Source organism: Ornithodoros turicata, chromosome 1 (genome assembly GCF_037126465.1).
Source record: "Ornithodoros turicata isolate Travis chromosome 1, ASM3712646v1, whole genome shotgun sequence".
NCBI lineage: Eukaryota > Metazoa > Arthropoda > Arachnida > Ixodida > Argasidae > Ornithodoros > Ornithodoros turicata.
In genome coordinates this window covers 83,301,118-83,324,515 of record NC_088201.1, presented here as the reverse complement: position 1 = coordinate 83,324,515, position 23,398 = coordinate 83,301,118, and the positions used below count along the sequence as shown (strand labels likewise).

The 23,398-nt window shown below is 43.6% G+C and overlaps 1 protein-coding gene across 1 annotated transcript in view; it reads left to right on the top strand.

Moving 5' to 3' along the window:
- Positions 1-23,299, top strand: part of LOC135377757 (uncharacterized) — a 37,886-nt gene extending 14,587 nt beyond the window's left edge. Inside the window, exons 10-14 of the mRNA XM_064610415.1 lie at positions 21,310-21,362; positions 21,571-21,654; positions 22,214-22,274; positions 22,705-23,074; positions 23,198-23,299. Coding sequence (XP_064466485.1) covers positions 21,310-21,362; positions 21,571-21,654; positions 22,214-22,274; positions 22,705-23,074; positions 23,198-23,299 — 670 coding nt within the window. The remainder of the gene's footprint in view (positions 1-21,309; positions 21,363-21,570; positions 21,655-22,213; positions 22,275-22,704; positions 23,075-23,197) is intronic.
- Positions 23,300-23,398: the final 99 nt, after the last annotated feature.

The following is a 23,398-nucleotide window of genomic DNA, read 5'->3' as shown; positions in this document are numbered from 1 at the left end:
CTTCTCTCGCTGCTTCGCGACGACCTCATTCGTATTTCACACCAGTTTCCTTCCAGTCGCATACTATTGATGGGTGACTTCAATTACACAACCAATGACTGAAATAATATTGACCGCATCGATCCCCATTGCGTCCTCGTTACAAGCTTTATCGAGCTGCGCCTGAGTTTTAACTTCACTCAGATTATCTTGCGGCCAACAAGAGTCACCTCCAGTACAGAATCAATTCTAGATCTGGTATTAACCACTCACCCTGATGACATTTCCTCAATGCACGTTACTGGCAGGCTTAGCGACCATAAAAATATGTTCTTTAGTATATCGTCTTCCGGACCTAGGACACATAATTGTACATGGAAAAAAATATTCGCATACAACCGAGTTAATTTTCGGACGATTAACGACGGTCTAACTTCTTTCTATGAGAAACACTCCCTCAACAATAATGCAGACAGTGTTGCCTAATTTTGACGTATGTGCACATAGCTACTACCATGAGGTTCAGCTAGCAAAACACAAATTCTTCCACCAAGACCTAACATCCCTTCTGAGTAACAATCCTAAGAAATTCTGGAACACGTTATCACCACGAAAGTGTCCCAATATAACCTTAACCGATACAAATGGTGATGTCATCCCGGCCGACCGATGTGGAACGGAATTCACACCCTTTTTCTCTTCTCCGTCTTCAATGCTGATAAATACAATCAGTGTCCCACCTTGCACCCACTAACCACTGATACTATGAACAGCATCGACATCACACCCTCAGGCATCTGTAAAATTATCATCACTCAAACTCTTTCAAACTCAAACTATTATCACTCAAACTATCATCTACTAATGGTCCAGACGGTGTCAATCCCTAAAGTGCTTTACCACACTAGACTAATTTCTAGTACTATATTTTATGTTCCATCTTCTCACGGTCGCTCCGCTACCCAGTAAACCAACATTGACCTGCGGACGTCCCCAGAACGTTGAGCTCCGGACAATAGAAACGTCATTCGGACATCCCTTATCCTCTCTGGGACGTCTGTGGGACTACCGGTAAAGTGCCAACGTCACATCCCAGGATCTCTTCAAAACGTCCTTATAACTTTCCGAACTACATTTCACGGACCTGAAATGGATCTTTCTCCCATACTGTGTTTACTTTCATGGCGTGCCCCGAATGCTAATAAAATGACAGAGATACAGGCATCTGGTGAACAGACTTGCTGAAATGTTAAACAAGCCTGAGCAATGGGTAAACACTGAAGACTATACAAGACAGCTGTCCTGTGCAGTATTCAGTGTTCACCAACTGCATAGGGATGTTTATCATAGGTTGTGTCAGTATAATGACTCAAATAAATTTCTGGTCATTACGACACTTTTCACAGTTGTTTGGGAATCACGGAATAACTTTACGACGTGCATGAAAGCTAGTAGACTTAGAGCTGAGGGGTGGCCGGTACAGGCCAGTATTGAAAGCAGAAGTCAGCAACAGCCAGAAGCGGTCGGGCTGCGAGCCGGACGGAAAGACTTCTGATTGGAGGATTGAGGGAGCAATCGCTGCACTCTCATTGGTCGTGTGCCCAGTGTTGTGTGAATTTAGCTATACTATGGGCTCTATGGGGAGTTGGTCAGAGCTGGTTGTTGTTTCAACCTGCCTCGGCGACAGGCCAGAACGACGCGTGTCTTATCATGGTGAAAGCTGGTTAATGACCAAGACCGAACAGCAGATCTGCCCACTTTCTGCCGAACGAAGTGAGTTGTATGCGCCCAAATTTGTTGCTCGGAAGAGGATCCAAGTCATGACTTTGCCTGCTCTATCCAGCGCCAGCGTCGTGCATCGATATTCCTCACGCATGGCCTGTTACTGCGACCTCGGCTGCGGTCAGTAGGACATAAATTGGCGTAATCACTTTCCGTGCACGGTACAAATAGGTGTTGAAGAGAAGGTACGTCTTGTGCTTTCTGTGTGTCAGTTGCGTGATATTTTCGGGTGTGCGCTTGTTTTATTACACTGGTTCACGATCCAGTGTAAATTTCAGCCCAAATATGGAGCGAAGGACAGATACTTTTTCCGTATTCATACCTGAATCTGGCTTGGTCAAGAAGTGCTGACATGTCAAGCAACCAACACAAGTTCACGTTAACATGAGGTGTGCATGTTGAGATGTCGAAGATGTTACTAGGTGGCCGCTACGGGCAGAGCCCCCGTAAAATGTGGCTTGAGAACGAGAACACGTGCCTTGATTTTGAACAAGCTTGTCGGAAAGATGCGCGAATTGCGTACCATTATTATTGTGTACCATTCCACTCATGGGGTCTTTTCGAACGCCGTGTGCGGCTGTCCTCATATGCAACAGCAGGTTCTGTCTGTCATAAATCAGACCATCTGTTTATGGAATTTTATCGTGCATGTGTTTCACTTCATTCCTTAGTGCCATTTCTATGTACACTGAGTCATCCCTAAGTGTGGGAGTGTGTATGAGTTGTCAAGAGGACAAAATCAAAGTCAATCAACTGGACTGTTCATCTGCATAGACAACTGTTATTCAGTTCTGCTTAGTTGCAGCAAGGACACACAGGTGACCATAAGTAACATGCATGCAGGTGACCGTAAGTACAAGAGGTACAAACTATCCAGCTGCTGTTATTAAAGCACATGAGACGACGGTTGATCTTGCTTGCGTCTTGCTCGTTATGGATGTCCGTTCAGTTTTTCCGGGTCTAGCTACAGGATTTGTGTGAGACCAACCCCACGGCTTCATCCACAGTTACTCGCGTGCTTGCACCGATGGTGCAGCACATCATATTTTCGGCCGTGAAATTATGTTGAATTGTGCGGTTATGATAAATGAAATAACAACGCAGGCAAGTCATGGGGATGTTCCTGCCGTCACCGTATCCCCGTAACACTTCGACGGGGGGATGGGGGGGGCGGATATATTTATTGCAAAATCAATGGAAGGGAAGCGGCAGCCATGCTCAGTCCGATGGCTTCCGCAGTGCCTTCACCAACAGGAGCGTATAAAGGTGTGCATAGCCCGGGCTTGCATTGCATGTAGACTGACTCAGACGTGTACAAGATACTCAAAAATGTATTGAAGAAATATAATAAATACTAACGTCAGAATGTAATTAAGATAGAGTATAAGTACATGCAAATTGACGTAATTAAGGTAGAGTAAAATAATACAAAAAGTATTTGAAATACAATTAGGATACTATTTATCCTTGAAAGCAAAAGGTCACCGGTCACTGGTCAATGCGGCAAGTCGCCGCCATCTGACACGAATAACCTAAACCCCGCGCACTACGCTAGCCGCCGCTGTGTGATAGAAGTCATGTAAACACAAGTCCCAAAAAGATGACAAGGATACACCACATAACTCCACTAAAGATATGCGACCCAAAACAAAGCCAGCTTCTAGCAGGTCCCTGCTCGGCGAGGTCAGAATTCGGCGTCACTGCGTCAGGGCACACATAATTGAACACGGCCCCTCGATCGCTCCTCTCATTGGCCAAGGATTAGTACACACAGGGCAAGATCTCTAAATGGAGACTTCCCGAAGGGCCAATGTCTGGGTCAAATCCGAGGGACTCAGGAAATTTCCACTTAACAAGCAAGATAAGGAAAGACGAGACACAGGAAGTTTGAGAGAGAGATGCAAAATATGTAATTAGGATATTGAGTAGAAAATACCATAAATGCATTTTAAATAGCGTACAAATACACAAAACAAAACGCATTAAGTAGAGTGCCAAAATACCGCTAATTGTATTTAAAAGACAGTATTTTAAATACAGTACTCCTAATACGTACAAGGCTGGACTGACTGGACTCTCAGAAACGAAACGGATAAATTTACGCTTACGTCCAATCTTACCCTTACTAAGCGTAAAGTTCGACAAAACCGCAGATGCCGTATCCGTCAAGCTCTGTTTTATTCCTAGTACCCCTAAACGCGCTCGCTGTAAGCGTATAGGGCGGAGTTTTAAGCGTAAATGGGACGGAGGACATGATTTACTCTTATATCCTGACTCATTCGATTTCGTCTTGGCGGATAAACTGAGGCTCTGCGTTGGAGTATTAAGTCTTTACGCTTATATTGACACTTATTGTTTTCAATTGTTATACGGGCCCTGCCTTCTGAGAACACGCGCATGGTTCCGTGTGCAAAGCGTCTTTTCTTCCGCTTCGTTAACGGTCACTCTGGCTTCTGGCGTCTCACGGTCTCACATCATGCACGGTCTAGCAAATGTAAGTTGTCACATTTTGCGCTGTGTGTCTGTAGTTTTTTAATTCCATATTTCATTTGTATCAAGCTTATCACAGGAAGAGATGGCCATCGAACGAGACAACGTCGCACGATATGTGGGAAGGCACGCGGACGACGCTGCTTGAACAGTTGTGATTCTCCAAGCTTTCTCCGCGCTACAAATCCGTATGCGTACGCCCATTGTCCACCAGGTGAGACTCTTTCTGTTCTCGTTTTTCTCGGATGTGCGTTTCTCCCCGTTGAAGCATCTGTGTTAACGATTCCTCAATCCGTTCTTGTAATAGGAGTTCGGATGATTATTGCTGATTATACCGCAGCATGATGTGTTGACAAGAAGCAAATCGATTTTCTGGCGGTCACGATTTTCGATAACGTGGTGCATGCAGGTGGTGGTTGTGGTGGTGCTGCAAAACGCGTGTGCAACGCCACTTCTTAGACAGCTGAAATGAGTTACGCGTCTAACATTATTCAGTTAACTGTTATCTTAAAGGACTAGAGTGTTTCCAGTTATAGTAAGTGGTTTTTGAAGTCCATGTTACGTTTATGACTATTTCATGTAAGCGGCCTCTGCGGAGATGGACTCAGGTCTGGTAGAGAGCACCTTATCGGCATGATTTATTTCGGCGTTACCTTATTTACGAGATTAGGTTTCCCATTTAAACGCTAGAAACCGTATCAGTCCGCGATATATACTGCTGCACAGACACCTGCACCCATTTGACAGTACCACAGATCACATCAATGACATGATAAAATGATTTACGGGTCTAACAAAATTCAGTTGAATGCTACTTAAAGGACGAGAAAGATTTCAGAATGCTATGTTTGGCAGCCTGTGACCATTTCATGTGGGAGGTCTCTGCAGATGACCCAGGTCTGGCGAAGAAGACCTGATCTGCATCACGTATTATGACGCTAGCACATTTTCGAGATTAGCTTTCTTATTGAAATGCAATACCATATCTTTGGAATCTACTGTTGAACGGACATGCGTAGCCATTTGACAGTATCAGGAAGGACATTATTTTGCGCTCATGACAATAAACTTCTATGTCCAGCATCCCAAGGAACAGGGCACGACACGCTCTTCGTAGCCATGCTGGACTGCATAATACCACGCATGCACCCTCAGCTGCATTAGGTGGTGCTCCTAAAATTTCTACTGTGCGACATATTCTGGGAAGAAGTACAGAAGACTCTACTCCCTCACGCATGTACAACCACTACAACTCACCTGTAAAGATGACTTGTAAGTTGTGACTGCTTCATGAGTAATGGTGCGTTGCTCGATAAATGCAACGTCTGCAATACACTGAACTATATATACTTCAGATATTATACGGTGATTTCACGCCGGATCATGCACGGTGGTGAATTTTTTCTTTCAAACATATATCAAAACCTTGTCCTTAGTAGGCATATTGGCGCTGAAAGTAGCTGAAAATAATCGGTGGTTCTATTTTAACGAATTATCATTCTGATGTGGACATTTCGACCATTGCGTTTCCTACGCAGTTTGACGCCGCGTATCTTCATAACTATTTAACAGTTTTTTTTTTTTTTTTTTCACATATTGTCTGGGGTGGGTAGCATTGCATCGTACGTTGTGAAGATCCTAAGGTTTGCCTTAGAGGAGATAAAAAATCGCAAATTTGCCTCATTTGTAAAATATGGTACGTTTTGGGAACCTCACAACTCGGCTCCCAGTTGAGATACCCGGATGTGATACCCGATATCTAAATGACATAATTAACATTGATGTCAATTGTGAATTTATTTCGTCTGCGGACGATGCAAGCGTGTTTTCCAGTGGCTCTGATATTGATGTAATAGCCACTACTGCTAACGAGATGCTTTGCAACTTGAAAAAATTGGTTAATTTAAACTCTTCACGCATTAATAGTAGTAAAACTGAAGCAATCATATTTCGACCAAAAACAGGAGTGTTAGTCTAAATAAAGAGATAGTATATCTTAATAGTCCTGTTGATATTGTAAAATGCATCAATTATTTGAGTGTCATCTTTAACGAACAGTTGCTATGGGATGAACACATTGAATACGTTCCTTACTAGATGGGCAGGTTGATACATGATCCTTCGATGCATCGAAACAGGAACGAGGACAAACACGAGAGACACGCTACGTTCACATTGAATACGTTCATAAAATTGTGTAACATATTAGGCATGACTGCTAGGCATATAGACACATGTTTCCTTTTCGAATTAAGCTACTACTATACCGTTCACTGTTCATATCTCACTGCAACCATTGCCATTTAGTCTGGGGTACGACAACTAAGAATAGCCATGATGAACGCTTGCGAGCAAAATTAACGATGTTACGAGTAGGAATATATGGGATGCGCGGTGTCGAATTTACACAGTTCCCGGAGATATCCCTCACAAAAAGCCTATAGACGATTTCATAAATTGCATGAATGGCCCACGAGAGAGCGCCGTGTTGCGAAAGCCCCGCTGCACCTTGGGATTTAGTTTTCATGAGTCAGAGAGAAGAAGAAGAGCGCAAACGGTTTCGGTTTTCTCTCTGCTTCACCTCCCGCACCTTCGAGCAACAGGCAGACGAGCACGAATGTAAACCATTTCCCACGACGCATTGCGCGATGCGCGTGACTTGGGCGACGGAGGGCCCCCGTGCGGAGCACAAGGGCAATATCTGAAATCGCCTATTGGGGGCCTTGCCCCAATTCACAATACGACGTACTAGCTATGCGAAGAAAGGGCATTTCGAGACGAACACTTACTTTCGGGTATCACAACTGAGGGAGGACATATGAGGTTCCCAAAACGTACCATATTTTACAAATGAGGCAAATTTGCGATTTTTCGTCTCCTGGAAGGCAAATTTTAGGATCTTCACAAATTAGGATGCAATCCTACCCACCTCAGACAATACGTGAAAAAAAAAAGAAAGAAAAAGTAGTAAGCTGAATATATCAAATGGTCATGAAGATGCGTGGTGTCAAGCTGCGTAGGAAGCTCACATCTGAATGATAATTCTTTAAAAAATAACCACCAATTATTTTCAACTACATTCAGCGCCAATATTCCTGCTAGGGACAAGGCTTTAACATATGTTTTAAAGAAAAAAAAAATAAGGAGGTCGACCGGACCACCCTGGCTGATCCGGCGTGGAATCGCCCTATAGATAATTATTTTATGACCTGTCTGCTATGGATTTCTTTTTGTATATGTCTGATATTCTGTGTACCTCGATGCCTCATCCTGTGATATAACGCTCATTAAATGTTTTTGCATTATAAACGTAATTTAATCCAATTACTAGCTCATATAGCTAGTCTACAATCTATATTTTGTTGTGTTGAAGTTTTGTGAAGATGTACAAATGTCATTTCATAATTCTCTAAAATGTTGCAGGTGTTGTTATCTGTTGGTTTATTATGCTGTTCCCATTTTTTTAATGTTTGGTCACGTGCGCCTTATGCCACATCATTTTCAGGACATAGGTGGAATATTCTATAAACACATGCATGTATCTATTATTCTGGGCTCTTTCCTGCAATAAAATGGAATTATTTGGCGAATTTTTGTTGCATTACGGTTTAGATGCGCGCCACTAACGCTGCGGGAAATACTTCCATGTATTCAGATGTTCTGATTTAAATGAGATAGCGGCGTACGCGGGCTATAGTGAGACGATGAACCCGGTTCAAGTGATGCACTCGTGCTTCTTATTTTTCTTTTGACTGTCGCGAGAACTCTTGTATATTGCTTGCCTTGCGCAAGAACGTGCCTTTTATAACTGTTATTGACGTGATGGATGCGTTTGTCTGTGTCTTACGATTTTGCGGTGCAGTTTGCCTAGCTATTGTGGCGAACTGTCAATTGTCAAGTCTTTTGGATGAGCAACAAGCTATGCCTATACCATGGATATCTTTTAAGCGATAGCATATACAAGTGAACGGGCTTCCGTCCGTATACATGCTTCGTGCACCTATGTGGTACTGCTGACTGTTTTTTCATGCCCTGTGAGATTCGTATCATCGAGATCTTGTTGTAGCAGCTGTTCTTTTTTTCCTATGAAACAATTTCGCATGGTATGCCGTCTTTGCACAGAGAATTGCACCGCCAGCATGCCGCACAGTACGCATCATATCTGGGAACCTTTGGCGCCGCGTGATGTCAGCGTCCCTTGGGCAGGCAATAGCTGCAATGCAAAATTGACAGGCAATCAGATTCTCTGTTTACTGCTCTGGAAACTTATTTCTGATGCTTTTGGCAATCGGGAACCACATGCCCTTTTTCAGAACAGCCGCCGGAAAACCGCATTGCGGGTCCTTTCAGAATTGCAGCCGTTGCCTGTACAAGGACCGCGAGGTCACGTGACGTCTACGGTGCTCAGGTTTGACGCATACTACGTGGTATTTTTAGGTGCAGTAAGCGGTATCATAAGGGTAGCCAAACAGCCCATAGAATAACCGACATCGAACACCGCTTAAAATAGGGGTAAAAAATTTGACGATTTTTTACGCTTACTATCCGCATACTTTTATGCGTAAGGTGCTGACCTTTAGAATATGGGTAAAAAATTTGACGATTTTTGACCCTTACTATCCGGTTTCTTTGCGAGAGTGTACATGCTGCACAGCGGCGCACGATCGCTATGATTTCACATGCCATGCGCCTCACCTCATTTTGAGTGTGCGTGCCTGTTTAAGAATAGTGGAACACAAAACAAATAAATAAAAAATAAAATGATGAAACGAAGCGGTCTTCTTGCTTGACACATACACTCACGCACACACGTAATAATGGAATGACGATGGAATGGGAAGTTCACGGAATGTGTGAACGTTTTCAAGTGCACTGGAAAATGAGTGAACACGAAGTAATATTGTTCTTCCGTACTGTTTTTGCACTAATGAAACACATCAATGATTGATATGAAGAAGCTGAAGAGGTTGAAAAAAATAAGCCCACTTCGCATATGTAACCATAAAGGTCAGAGTGGAAAAACAACAGGCGCCTGCGACAGATTTGTATCTGTTCCCGCGGACAGCTTCTGCTTTCAACGATGCATTTTGGAACAATGTAGAGGGTGACCTCTTCTATTCCATACATATTTTTATATTATTAACTAATACTAATCGTTTGTTTTTCTTTCTTTCTTTCTTTTTTTTTTTTGCCTTGAACCACCAGCAAAACTGTCTATATTGTGGTGAGATACAGTTGTACAAAGAAGTCAGGGTTGGACTTATCGCCATTCTGGAGTATCGTTGTCCCAAGTCACCTCTGTGCAGTTTCACTCACTTCGTGTGGATGGAAAAAGTGACCGCCAGAAACGACAGCATAAATCTTGATTTTGTTAGAGGATGCCTTTCCATCGGGATCGGGTACACGCAGGCTCAAGAACTAACAGCATCAGTCGGCCTCTCATTCTTGTCGCGTAAGCTGTACCAGTAATGTGAGAACACAGTTGGGGAAAACCTTCAATCAGCGACATTAGACTCCATGAAGAGAGCCGCGGCCGCAGAGGTTGAGCTTGCCAAACAACGGAAGGAGTGTCGCGATCCCGACGGCTTTTGGAACATCCCACTCATTGTAGATGGAGGATGCATGGAGCAAGCGATCTTTCGGCCATGGGTACAATGCGAATAGCGGGGTGGCTGTCATTGTCGGTCACGAGACACATGGAACTACGGGATAAAGCCGTGGACATCAGCGAACTGGACGAACTTTTTTAATTCTGTGGCAACTTCATCATCCTGGCAACCTGCATAAGAATGCTATTCGCGTGCAGTGAGTGTAGATATCGTGTGTGTACACTCACACAAAGAAACCGGATAGTAAGGGCCAAAAATTGTCAAATTTTTGACCCATATTCTAAGGGTCAGCACCTTACGCATAAAAGTATGAAGGACAGTAAGCGTAAAAAATCGTCAATTTTTTTTACCTCTATTTTAAGCGGTGTTCGATGCCGGTTATTCTATGGGCTGTTTGGCTACCCTTGTGATACCGCTTACTGCACCTAAAAATACCACATAGTATGCGTCAAACGTGAGCACCGTAGACGTCACATGACCTCACGGTCCTTGTACAGGCAAGGGCTGCAATTCTGAAATGACCCGCAATGCGGTTTTCCGGCGGCTGTTCTGGAAAAGGGTATGTGGTTGCCAATTGCCATCAGGAAGAAGTTTCTAGAGCAGTAGACGGAAAATCGGATTGCCTGTCAATTTTGCCATTACAGCTATTGCCTGCCCTATAGGGACGCTGACATCACGCGGCGCCTAAGGTTCCCAGATATGATGCATACTGTGCGGCATTCTGGCGGTGCAATTCTCTGTGCAAAGTCGGCATACCATGCGAAATTGTTTCCTGCTACAACAGGATCTCGATGATACGAATCTCACAGGGCATGAAAAAAAGTTCGTATAATCCGAGACTCGTCAGCAGTACCACATAGGTGCACGAAGCATGTATACGGACGGAAGCCCGCTCACTTTTATATGCTATCGCTTAAAAGATATCCATGGTATAGGCACAGCTTGTTGCTCATCCAAAAGACTTGGCAATTGACAGTACGTCACATTAGCTAGGCTAACTGCACTGCAAAAATGGTATGACGCAGACAAACGCATCCATCACGTGAATAACAGATATAAAAGGCACGTTCTAGCAAAGGCAAGCAATATACAAGAGTTCTCGCGACAGTCAAAAGAAAAGTAAGAAGCACGAGGGTATCACTTGAACCGGGTTCATCGTCTCACTAGAGGCCGCGTACGCCGCTATCTCATTTAAATCAGAACATCTGGATACATGGAAGTATTTCCCACAGCGTTAGTAGCACGCATCTAAACCGTAATGCAACAAATATTCGCCAAATAATTCCACTTTATTGCAGGAAAGAGTCCATAATAATAGATACATGCATGTTTTTATAGACACACACGTACACAAATAGAGATACGATGATGAGATGGGGCGTGTGTTTATAGAATATTGCACCTATGGCCTGAAAATGATGCGGCATAAGGCGCACGTGACCAAACATTAAAAAATTGGGAACAGCATAATAAACCAACAGATAACAACACCTGCAATATTTTAGAGAATCATGAAATGACATTTGTACATCTTCACAACACTTCAACACAACAAAATATAAATTGTAGACTAGCTATATGAGCTAGTAATTGGATTAAATTACGTTTATAAAGCAAAAACATTTAATGAGCGTTATATCACAGGATGAGGCATCGAGGTAGACAGAATATCAGACATATACAAAAAGAAATCCATAGCAGACAGGTCATAAACTAATTATCTATAGGGCGATTCCACGCCGGATCAGGCAGGGTGATCCGGTCGACCTCCTCAATTTTTTTTTCTTTCAAACATATGTTAAAGCCTTGTCCCTAGCAGGAATATTGGCGCTGAAAGTAGTTGAAAATAATTGGTGGTTATTTTTAGTGAATTATCATTCAGATGTGAGCTTCCTACGCAGCTTGACGCCACGCATCTTCAAACTATTTGACATACTCAGCTTATTACTTTTTTTTTTCACGTATTGTCTACTATTCTGATTGTCTATTGGGTAGCATTGAATCCTAAGTCCTGAAGAACCTAAGATTTGCCTTCGAGGAGATAAAAAATCGCAAATTTGCCTCATTTGTAAAATACGGTACGTTTTGGGAACCTCACAACTCGTCCCCCAGTTGTGATACCTGAAAGTAATCTACATCATTGTGTTCGTCTCGAAATGCCCTTTCTTCGCATAGCGAGTACGTCGTATTGCGAATTGAGGCAACGCCCGCAATAGGCTTTTTGTGAGGGATATCTACGGAAAATGCGTAAATTCTACACCGCGCATCCCATATATTCCTACTCGTAACATCGTTCATTTTGCTCGCAAGCGTTCATCATGACTATTCTTAGTTGTCGTACCCCAGACTAAATGGCAATAGTTTAGGTGAGACATGAACAGTGAACGGTATAGTAGTAGCTTAATTCGAAAAGGAAACATGTGTCTATATGCCTAGCAGTCATGGCTAACATTTTGCACAGTTTATTCTGAACGCATTCAATGTGAACGTAGCGTGTCTCTCGTGTTTGTCCTCGTTCCTGTTTGGATGCATCGAAGGATCATGCATCAACCCACCCATCTAGTAACGAACGTATTCAATGTGTTCATCCCATAGCAACTGTTCGTTAAAGATGACACTCAAACATTTGATGCATTTTACAATATCAACAGGACTATTAAGATATACTATCTCTATATTTAGACTAACGCTCCTGTTTTTGGTCGAAATATGATTGCTTAGTATTAATGCGTGAAGAGTTAACCCATTTTTCCAAGTTGCTAAGGATCTCGTTAGCAGTAGTGGCTATTCATCAATATCAGAGCCACTGGAAAACACGCTTGCATCGTCCGCGTACGAAATAAATTCACAATTGACATCAATGTTAATTATGTCATTTAGATATCGGGGATCAGATCCGGGTATCTCAACTGGGAGCCGAATTGTGAGGTTCCCAAAACGTACCATATTTTAGAAATGAGGAAATTTGCGATTTTTTATCTCCTCTAAGGCAAACCTTAGGATCTTCACAACTTACGATGCAATGCTACCCACCCCAGAAAACAAGAAAACAAAAACAAAAAACAATGTGTTAAATAGTTATGAAGATACGCGGCGTCAAACTGCGTAGGAAACGCCATGGTCGAAATGTCCACATCAGAATGATAATTCGTTAAAATAGAACCACCGATTATTTTCAGCTACTTTCAGCGCCAATATGCCTACTAAGGACAAGGTTTTGATATATGTTTGAAAGAAAAAATTCACCACCGTGCATGATCCGGCGTGAAATCACCGTATAATATCTGAAGTATATATAGTTCAGTGTATTGCAGACGTTGCATTTATCGAGCAACGCACCATTACTCATGAAGCAGTCACAACTTACAAGTCATCTTTACAGGTGAGTTGTAGTGGTTGTACATGCGTGAGGGAGTAGAGTCTTCTGTACTTCTTCCCAGAATATGTCGCACAGTAGAAATTTTAGGAGCACCACCTAATGCAGCTGAGGGTGCATGCGTGGTATTATGCAGTCCAGCATGGCTACGAAGAGCGTGTCGTGCCCTGTTCCTTGGGATGCTGGACATAGAAGTTTATTGTCATGAGCGCAAAATAATGTCCTTCCTGATACTGTCAAATGGCTACGCATGTCCGTTCAACAGTAGATTCCAAAGATATGGTATTGCATTTCAATAAGAAAGCTAATCTCGAAAATGTGCTAGCGTCATAATACGTGATGCAGATCAGGTCTTCTTCGCCAGACCTGGGTCATCTGCAGAGACCTCCCACATGAAATGGTCACAGGCTGCCAAACATAGCATTCTGAAATCTTTCTCGTCCTTTAAGTAGCATTCAACTGAATTTTGTTAGACCCGTAAATCATTTTATCATGTCATTGATGTGATCTGTGGTACTGTCAAATGGGTGCAGGTGTCTGTGCAGCAGTATATATCGCGGACTGATACGGTTTCTAGCGTTTAAATGGGAAACCTAATCTCGTAAATAAGGTAACGCCGAAATAAATCATGCCGATAAGGTGCTCTCTACCAGACCTGAGTCCATCTCCGCAGAGGCCGCTTACATGAAATAGTCATAAACGTAACATGGACTTCAAAAACCACTTACTATAACTGGAAACACTCTAGTCCTTTAAGATAACAGTTAACTGAATAATGTTAGACGCGTAACTCATTTCAGCTGTCTAAGAAGTGGCGTTGCACACGCGTTTTGCAGCACCACCACAACCACCACCTGCATGCACCACGTTATCGAAAATCGTGACCGCCAGAAAATCGATTTGCTTCTTGTCAACACATCATGCTGCGGTATAATCAGCAATAATCATCCGAACTCCTATTACAAGAACGGATTGAGGAATCGTTAACACAGATGCTTCAACGGGGAGAAACGCACATCCGAGAAAAACGAGAACAGAAAGAGTCTCACCTGGTGGACAATGGGCGTACGCATACGGATTTGTAGCGCGGAGAAAGCTTGGAGAATCACAACTGTTCAAGCAGCGTCGTCCGCGTGCCTTCCCACATATCGTGCGACGTTGTCTCGTTCGATGGCCATCTCTTCCTGTGATAAGCTTGATACAAATGAAATATGGAATTAAAAAACTACAGACACACAGCGCAAAATGTGACAACTTACATTTGCTAGACCGTGCATGATGTGAGACCGTGAGACGCCAGAAGCCAGAGTGACCGTTAACGAAGCGGAAGAAAAGACGCTTTGCACACGGAACCATGCGCGTGTTCTCAGAAGGCAGGGCCCGTATAACAATTGAAAACAATAAGTGTCAATATAAGCGTAAAGACTTAATACTCCAACGCAGAGCCTCAGTTTATCCGCCAAGACGAAATCGAATGAGTCAGGATATAAGAGTAAATCATGTCCTCCGTCCCATTTACGCTTAAAACTCCGCCCTATACGCTTACAGCGAGCGCGTTTAGGGGTACTAGGAATAAAACAGAGCTTGACGGATACGGCATCTGCGGTTTTGTCGAACTTTACGCTTAGTAAGGGTAAGATTGGACGTAAGCGTAAATTTATCCGTTTCGTTTCTGAGAGTCCAGTCAGTCCAGCCTTGTACGTATTAGGAGTACTGTATTTAAAATACTGTCTTTTAAATACAATTAGCGGTATTTTGGCACTCTACTTAATGCGTTTTGTTTTGTGTATTTGTACGCTATTTAAAATGCATTTATGGTATTTTCTACTCAATATCCTAATTACATATTTTGCATCTCTCTCTCAAACTTCCTGTGTCTCGTCTTTCCTTATCTTGCTTGTTAAGTGGAAATTTCCTGAGTCCCTCGGATTTGACCCAGACATTGGCCCTTCGGGAAGTCTCCATTTAGAGATCTTGCCCTGTGTGTACTAATCCTTGGCCAATGAGAGGAGCGATCGAGGGGCCGTGTTCAATTATGTGTGCCCTGACGCAGTGACGCCGAATTCTGACCTCGCCGAGCAGGGACCTGCTAGAAGCTGGCTTTGTTTTGGGTCGCATATCTTTAGTGGAGTTATGTGGTGTATCCTTGTCATCTTTTTGGGACTTGTGTTTACATGACTTCTATCACACAGCGGCGGCTAGCGTAGTGCGCGGGGTTTAGGTTATTCGTGTCAGATGGCGGCGACTTGCCGCATTGACCAGTGACCGGTGACCTTTTGCTTTCAAGGATAAATAGTATCCTAATTGTATTTCAAATACTTTTTGTATTATTTTACTCTACCTTAATTACGTCAATTTGCATGTACTTATACTCTATCTTAATTACATTCTGACGTTAGTATTTATTATATTTCTTCAATACATTTTTGAGTATCTTGTACACGTCTGAGTCAGTCTACATGCAATGCAAGCCCGGGCTATGCACACCTTTATACGCTCCTGTTGGTGAAGGCACTGCGGAAGCCATCGGACTGAGCATGGCTGCCGCTTCCCTTCCATTGATTTTGCAATAAATATATCCGCCCCCCCCATCCCCCCGTCGAAGTGTTACGGGGATACGGTGACGGCAGGAACATCCCCATGACTTGCCTGCGTTGTTATTTCATTTATCATAACCGCACAATTCAACATAATTTCACGGCCGAAAATATGATGTGCTGCACCATCGGTGCAAGCACGCGAGTAACTGTGGATGAAGCCGTGGGGTTGGTCTCACACAAATCCTGTAGCTAGACCCGGAAAAACTGAACGGACATCCATAACGAGCAAGACGCAAGCAAGATCAACCGTCGTCTCATGTGCTTTAATAACAGCAGCTGGATAGTTTGTACCTCTTGTACTTACGGTCACCTGCATGCATGTTACTTATGGTCACCTGTGTGTCCTTGCTGCAACTAAGCAGAACTGAATAACAGTTGTCTATGCAGATGAACAGTCCAGTTGATTGACTTTGATTTTGTCCTCTTGACAACTCATACACACTCCCACACTTAGGGATGACTCAGTGTACATAGAAATGGCACTAAGGAATGAAGTGAAACACATGCACGATAAAATTCCATAAACAGATGGTCTGATTTATGACAGACAGAACCTGCTGTTGCATATGAGGACAGCCGCACACGGCGTTCGAAAAGACCCCATGAGTGGAATGGTACACAATAATAATGGTACGCAATTCGCGCATCTTTCCGACAAGCTTGTTCAAAATCAAGGCACGTGTTCTCGTTCTCAAGCCACATTTTACGGGGGCTCTGCCCGTAGCGGCCACCTAGTAACATCTTCGACATCTCAACATGCACACCTCATGTTAACGTGAACTTGTGTTGGTTGCTTGACATGTCAGCACTTCTTGACCAAGCCAGATTCAGGTATGAATACGGAAAAAGTATCTGTCCTTCGCTCCATATTTGGGCTGAAATTTACACTGGATCGTGAACCAGTGTAATAAAACAAGCGCACACCCGAAAATATCACGCAACTGACACACAGAAAGCACAAGACGTACCTTCTCTTCAACACCTATTTGTACCGTGCACGGAAAGTGATTACGCCAATTTATGTCCTACTGACCGCAGCCGAGGTCGCAGTAACAGGCCATGCGTGAGGAATATCGATGCACGACGCTGGCGCTGGATAGAGCAGGCAAAGTCATGACTTGGATCCTCTTCCGAGCAACAAATTTGGGCGCATACAACTCACTTCGTTCGGCAGAAAGTGGGCAGATCTGCTGTTCGGTCTTGGTCATTAACCAGCTTTCACCATGATAAGACACGCGTCGTTCTGGCCTGTCGCCGAGGCAGGTTGAAACAACAACCAGCTCTGACCAACTCCCCATAGAGCCCATAGTATAGCTAAATTCACACAACACTGGGCACACGACCAATGAGAGTGCAGCGATTGCTCCCTCAATCCTCCAATCAGAAGTCTTTCCGTCCGGCTCGCAGCCCGACCGCTTCTGGCTGTTGCTGACTTCTGCTTTCAATACTGGCCTGTACCGGCCACCCCTCAGCTCTAAGTCTACTAGCTTTCATGCACGTCGTAAAGTTATTCCGTGATTCCCAAACAACTGTGAAAAGTGTCGTAATGACCAGAAATTTATTTGAGTCATTATACTGACACAACCTATGATAAACATCCCTATGCAGTTGGTGAACACTGAATACTGCACAGGACAGCTGTCTTGTATAGTCTTCAGTGTTTACCCATTGCTCAGGCTTGTTTAACATTTCAGCAAGTCTGTTCACCAGATGCCTGTATCTCTGTCATTTTATTAGCATTCGGGGCACGCCATGAAAGTAAACACAGTATGGGAGAAAGATCCATTTCAGGTCCGTGAAATGTAGTTCGGAAAGTTATAAGGACGTTTTGAAGAGATCCTGGGATGTGACGTTGGCACTTTACCGGTAGTCCCACAGACGTCCCAGAGAGGATAAGGGATGTCCGAATGACGTTTCTATTGTCCGGAGCTCAACGTTCTGGGGACGTCCGCAGGTCAATGTTGGTTTACTGGGTAGCGGAGCGACCGTGAGAAGATGGAACATAAAATATAGTACTAGAAATTAGTCTAGTGTGGTAAAGCACTTTAGGGATTGACACCGTCTGGACCATTAGTAGATGATAGTTTGAGTGATAATAGTTTGAGTTTGAAAGAGTTTGAGTGATGATAATTTTACAGATGCCTGAGGGTGTGATGTCGATGCTGTTCATAGTATCAGTGGTTAGTGGGTGCAAGGTGGGACACTGATTGTATTTATCAGCATTGAAGACGGAGAAGAGAAAAAGGGTGTGAATTCCGTTCCACATCGGTCGGCCGGGATGACATCACCATTTGTATCGGTTAAGGTTATATTGGGACACTTTCGTGGTGATAACGTGTTCCAGAATTTCTTAGGATTGTTACTCAGAAGGGATGTTAGGTCTTGGTGGAAGAATTTGTGTTTTGCTAGCTGAACCTCATGGTAGTAGCTATGTGCACATACGTCAAAATTAGGCAACACTGTCTGCATTATTGTTGAGGGAGTGTTTCTCATAGAAAGAAGTTAGACCGTCGTTAATCGTCCGAAAATTAACTCGGTTGTATGCGAATATTTTTTTCCATGTACAATTATGTGTCCTAGGTCCGGAAGACGATATACTAAAGAACATATTTTTATGGTCGCTAAGCCTGCCAGTAACGTGCATTGAGGAAATGTCATCAGGGTGAGTGGTTAATACCAGATCTAGAATTGATTCTGTACTGGAGGTGACTCTTGTTGGCCGCAAGATAATCTGAGTGAAGTTAAAACTCAGGCGCAGCTCGATAAAGCTTGTAACGAGGACGCAATGGGGATCGATGCGGTCAATATTATTTCAGTCATTGGTTGTGTAATTGAAGTCACCCATCAATAGTATGCGACTGGAAGGAAACTGGTGTGAAATACGAATGAGGTCGTCGCGAAGCAGCGAGAGAAGCGAGTAATCGCTAAGATCAGGTGGTCTGTAACAAACACCAGCCACAGTCAGAGGAAAGGACTGTGAGAGTGCAACCCAAATGATTTCTAAAGGGCTATAGAGGTAAAGATACGGGATGGATGAAGCCAGTTTTTAGCTGCGATAAGAACACCACCGCCTCTCCTGTTTTTTTCTGTCTTTACGAAAGATAGCATAATCAGGGAAATGTAAATGCAGTTCGTTATCGGAAACACATGAGGAATGCCATGTTTCTGTAATCACGATAACATCGGATGAAGTAGAGTAAGACAAAACAGTTAATTCATCAATTTTCGGCAGTAGGCTGCGGATGTTAGTGAACACGAAGGAGATACATTGAGGCGCACCCAGATTCATGGATGACTTACAGTGATGATTGTCTTGCTATGATGTTGCTTCCTAAAACTATTGGTATCCGTATGAAAGTAATATGCTTCATGTCCGATAGTTAACTTATCATAATGCAGTTTAAATGTGTTCGATTGCGATTTCGCAATTTTTACGTCTAGCTGCCGAGAAGTCATTCGCGATACCTAACTCTGAATCCTTTAGTTTATAACCGTTGGACATGACATTCTCTTTTAATTTATAGGAGCAAACCTTTGCCACGATGGGTCGAGGTTTACTACCCTTATATTTATCTATGCGGTGTCCGAAGGTCGCCGGGGTAGCACTGGATACCAAGCTTAGTACAACAAGTTTCAATTATAATTAGTTTGCTTTCCCTCCATGATTCTACAGGAGAATCAGGTAACCCTTAAGAGATAACGTTAGATTGACGGGACCTATCCTCGAGGTCGTTCAGACGTCCAGTTACCAAAGCGACTTGTGTCGAAATGGCAGAAGATAGTGACCGGATTTCAGTTATATCTGACTGAATGTTGGCCACTAGGCTGGCTTGCGCAATCTTTATAGTGGATAGCTCGTCCTCTACAGCCTGAAGTTTCTTGGTAAGGGCAGTTACCGCATTATCCGTAATGCCTTGGTTAGTCTGTAATACAAATGTCTGACATTAATTTTGTGACATTGTCGTGTAGTTTTGCGAGGATATCTAAAGCTCGCGTTAATTGTTCCTCCTGGGGTTTAGTCACGGGGCCAAGGTTTAGCTCGACATCCCCAGACAACAAGAAAAAGCGCATTGTACGATTCACATGGTCTACACACTTTTCAATCACGAGACGAACTGGGAACTGAAACAACAGCAGGCAGACATTATCACTACGATAGCAAGAAGTGCCGTTATTGGCACCTGCCTGAAAAATTCCGACAAAACGATATGGGAACATCCCAAGGCTGCAGTTGTCGCCGTTCCCACTGATGAAAACCTTGTCGTGTTACTTTCAAACCACGGTCGTGTTTTTATAGGTGATGTCGCTGTTGACGTAGCGAATCCGTAGCGAATGGTGAAGCGATCTTGAATTGGGCTGTTCACTAGAGTGTCCTTTCTATGTGTCGAGGAACCGGTGCTGTCTCCGATATCAGAGACAGGGCCCTCGCACTGGAATCTCGGGCATGCCGGTATTATAATATATGTACATCCCTGTTTAATAGGGCCCACACTTCAGAAGTTTCATGGAACATTTCGACGTTATGGTTCGGTGTAGGGTTAACTTATTAATTGGGCAATAAACAGGTATACAGGGTGCACATTTTATTGTTCTGCTGTATTTCGTACGGAACAGTGAAACCTTTGCGCCCATTATTGGCGCTGAAAAGTTCCGTATACATACGAATCGACAAAACATCTACCGCACTCTTTCGTGCATATGGCCCGCCCAGCGATGCCTTGTCAACAATAGCTAGACGTCATTTTGACGTTGCGGTTAGACAACCAACCATAATACAGGACGGATTTTCCCCAATTTATTACGATAACACGAACTGAGATAAATTGAAAACATTCGCTCACTTACAACAAACAAGCTGTGGAGTTCAAACTTCACGGAAATATCGTATATTTCATTTCACGTGCGCACTATGTTTTCTGCGCAGTACTATATCGCAGGCGCGGATAAACATCCGGCAGCGCTAATTCCGTAATACTACGTGCGCTCAGTAGCTCTGGGTTTCGAAGAGCTCACTACTGCGTTCGCTCGCTGTCGTGCTTTCGCTTCTGCGTTGTGTTCCTTGCCTTTATGTAATCGTCTGGTACGTTGTATATATTGCTGCTGATTATCGTTTAATTGTGAAATTTGTGTGAAATTTAACTGTCTCGTTAAAAGTGGAAGTATTGTAAATTTGTGTACAGTGTAACTTGTTTTTCAACCCCTACTCGGGTTGGGACTAGTGGCATCATGCCATCAGTGTGTATTGTGACTACGTGCCCGTACAGACGGTCGAAGAACCAGCCAGCGGGGATAACTTTTCACAGTGTACCCAGTGATGAACCTCGGAGATCTTTGTGGTTAGATCTTGCGGGACAGCGAAATGCGGTAGAGAACTTGCCGAGGACCATGCGCATTTGTGAGGAGCACTTCGCTCCAAACTCGTATCGTATGGCCATCATGGGGCCAGTCAGTAGAAAACTTTGTGACGATGCAGTGCCATCGTTGAAGCTTCCGAAGGATGCACCATCGAAACGTCGTGCGACTTTCGTAAGTATTCTTCCCTAACCAACTACCCCGCAATTGGTTCTGCTTGATGTCATATGCGCATGATAGAAGTGCATGTATGTAACTGCAGCAAAAAAAGAAAAAAAAGAAAAAAGAGAGATAATAATAGTAATAGGATGTGCATGTGAGGTTTCGTAAACACCCCAGTAATCTGACGAACACTTTGGACATCGACCCTCTCGCATCCCAGGAACTCGAAGGCTCCAAATCACATCAGGCACAACCGTGCGTGACGACACGGGGATCGAGCCTGTCTGGCAGATACAGACCACTGGTAAGTATTAGCTAAGCATTTGCTGTAAAATAACTAGCTGTCATATTTTCGTTTATCACAGTACAGATCCCAAAACAAGTACTCACACCAGTCAACTCCCAACAAAAGGTAAAAATTCTCTTGTTCGCTTCTGCACTTCACTGAGTAGCAAAACAATGGTATCCTTTTTCAGCTGTCTACACCACATGCTAGTTCTGCTTTGCAACAAAATCACACTGCATCATGAACATATTATGTGCTTCCACAAACAACCGTAAGTTTTTTTTTTTTCTGTCGTTGTCATAGTTACTTGTGCAATACCTTTGCTTGAAGAGATTCAGCTATGTCCTGCTTGCCCCTTGCATAAGCAGTGTACAAAAAAATTAATGAAAGCTATTAATACCAAATTGGTGAACGAGCCAAGGCAAGGTCCACCTAGGAACCAACACAACACATGAAGCCTCTAAGTGCCTACTGGACAGAGTCAATAACTAATTCACGAAAACGATGCTGGCACACAGCTGTTTCTTGAGGTACTTGTTGAATCAAGGAACACTTTAACAGTGTGGTGTTCTTGCAGGTGGCCCATTCCTCTCCAACTACACAGCAATTGAAACCACTTGCGGTACGACTCTCCACGTGTAAGTGTGACTCAAACATGGTGTATATGCGGTATCTGGACTCCAAATCACCAACACCGCTATGATTTCCCATAGCTACACAGACAGACACGACTGTGAAAGCCCTCCAAGAGCGTGGCTGTTAGACAGAACCCTGGGAACAACCAGTTCAGAGAAATGTTGTGGTCAGCCCCAAGCACACGACAGCACCCATTCCAGTCCCTAGCCTGATTCAAACTGAGGACGAGGATACAAGTGACAGTTACTCTCCATCACAGGAAGATAGTAGTAGCGAGTGAGGTTTCTTGTTTGTAATAATTAGAGTCATGTGCACACTTTCAAAATGAGAAAGTACTCATATGCCGTTCAATCTACATGTAACATAATTCAGCATGCAAGTGCGTAATTACATAACATAGTGTTCACCATTCACGTCTCTGTCACTCCGTAGTGAGCATGATGCCTTCCCGCCATGTACACCACAGCAAGAAAGGAAGTTCTTGGTGTTTGAGAGCTGCTTGCTTGAGCTCTTTCGAACGTGCCCACAATGTTTCTCCACCTGCTCCACCAAAATCACCACGCAAGGCACCATGATATCAGTGAAGAGCCAGTGCCGTCATGGGCATGTGCGAAGCTGGGACAGTCAGCCTGTGGTAAATGGGAGGCCAACTGGAAACTTCCTCCTCTCGGGTGCCATGTTCTTCTCCGGGGTTAATGTTGCTCCCACTTTGCGAATGCTCAAGCATATCAATGTCGAAACATTCAGGCTGACAACATTCTACAAATACCAGAGCAGCTTTCTTGTTCCAGTTGTTGAGAAGGTTAGTAGGCAATTGAGGCGTATTCATAATTCAAATGTTGGTGATATAAACAGGAGGAACCGGGTGTAACCCGAAAAAGTCTGGCCATGATGATAAAGTATGTGAAAAATATTTTTGTGCCAGGTATGGTGTGCAGAGCAAAAGGAGCTCCTCGACCAATTGAAAGGCCAGGCTGTTGACGTGTCAGGGGATGGAAAGTGCGATTCACCAGGTTTTTCCGCATGACATACAGTATTCAGGTTGATCAAATCAACAAAATTATTCACTCTGTGCAAGTTCAGCTCGCAGAGGTAAGTTCACAGGCAGCCTTTCCAAATTATAACA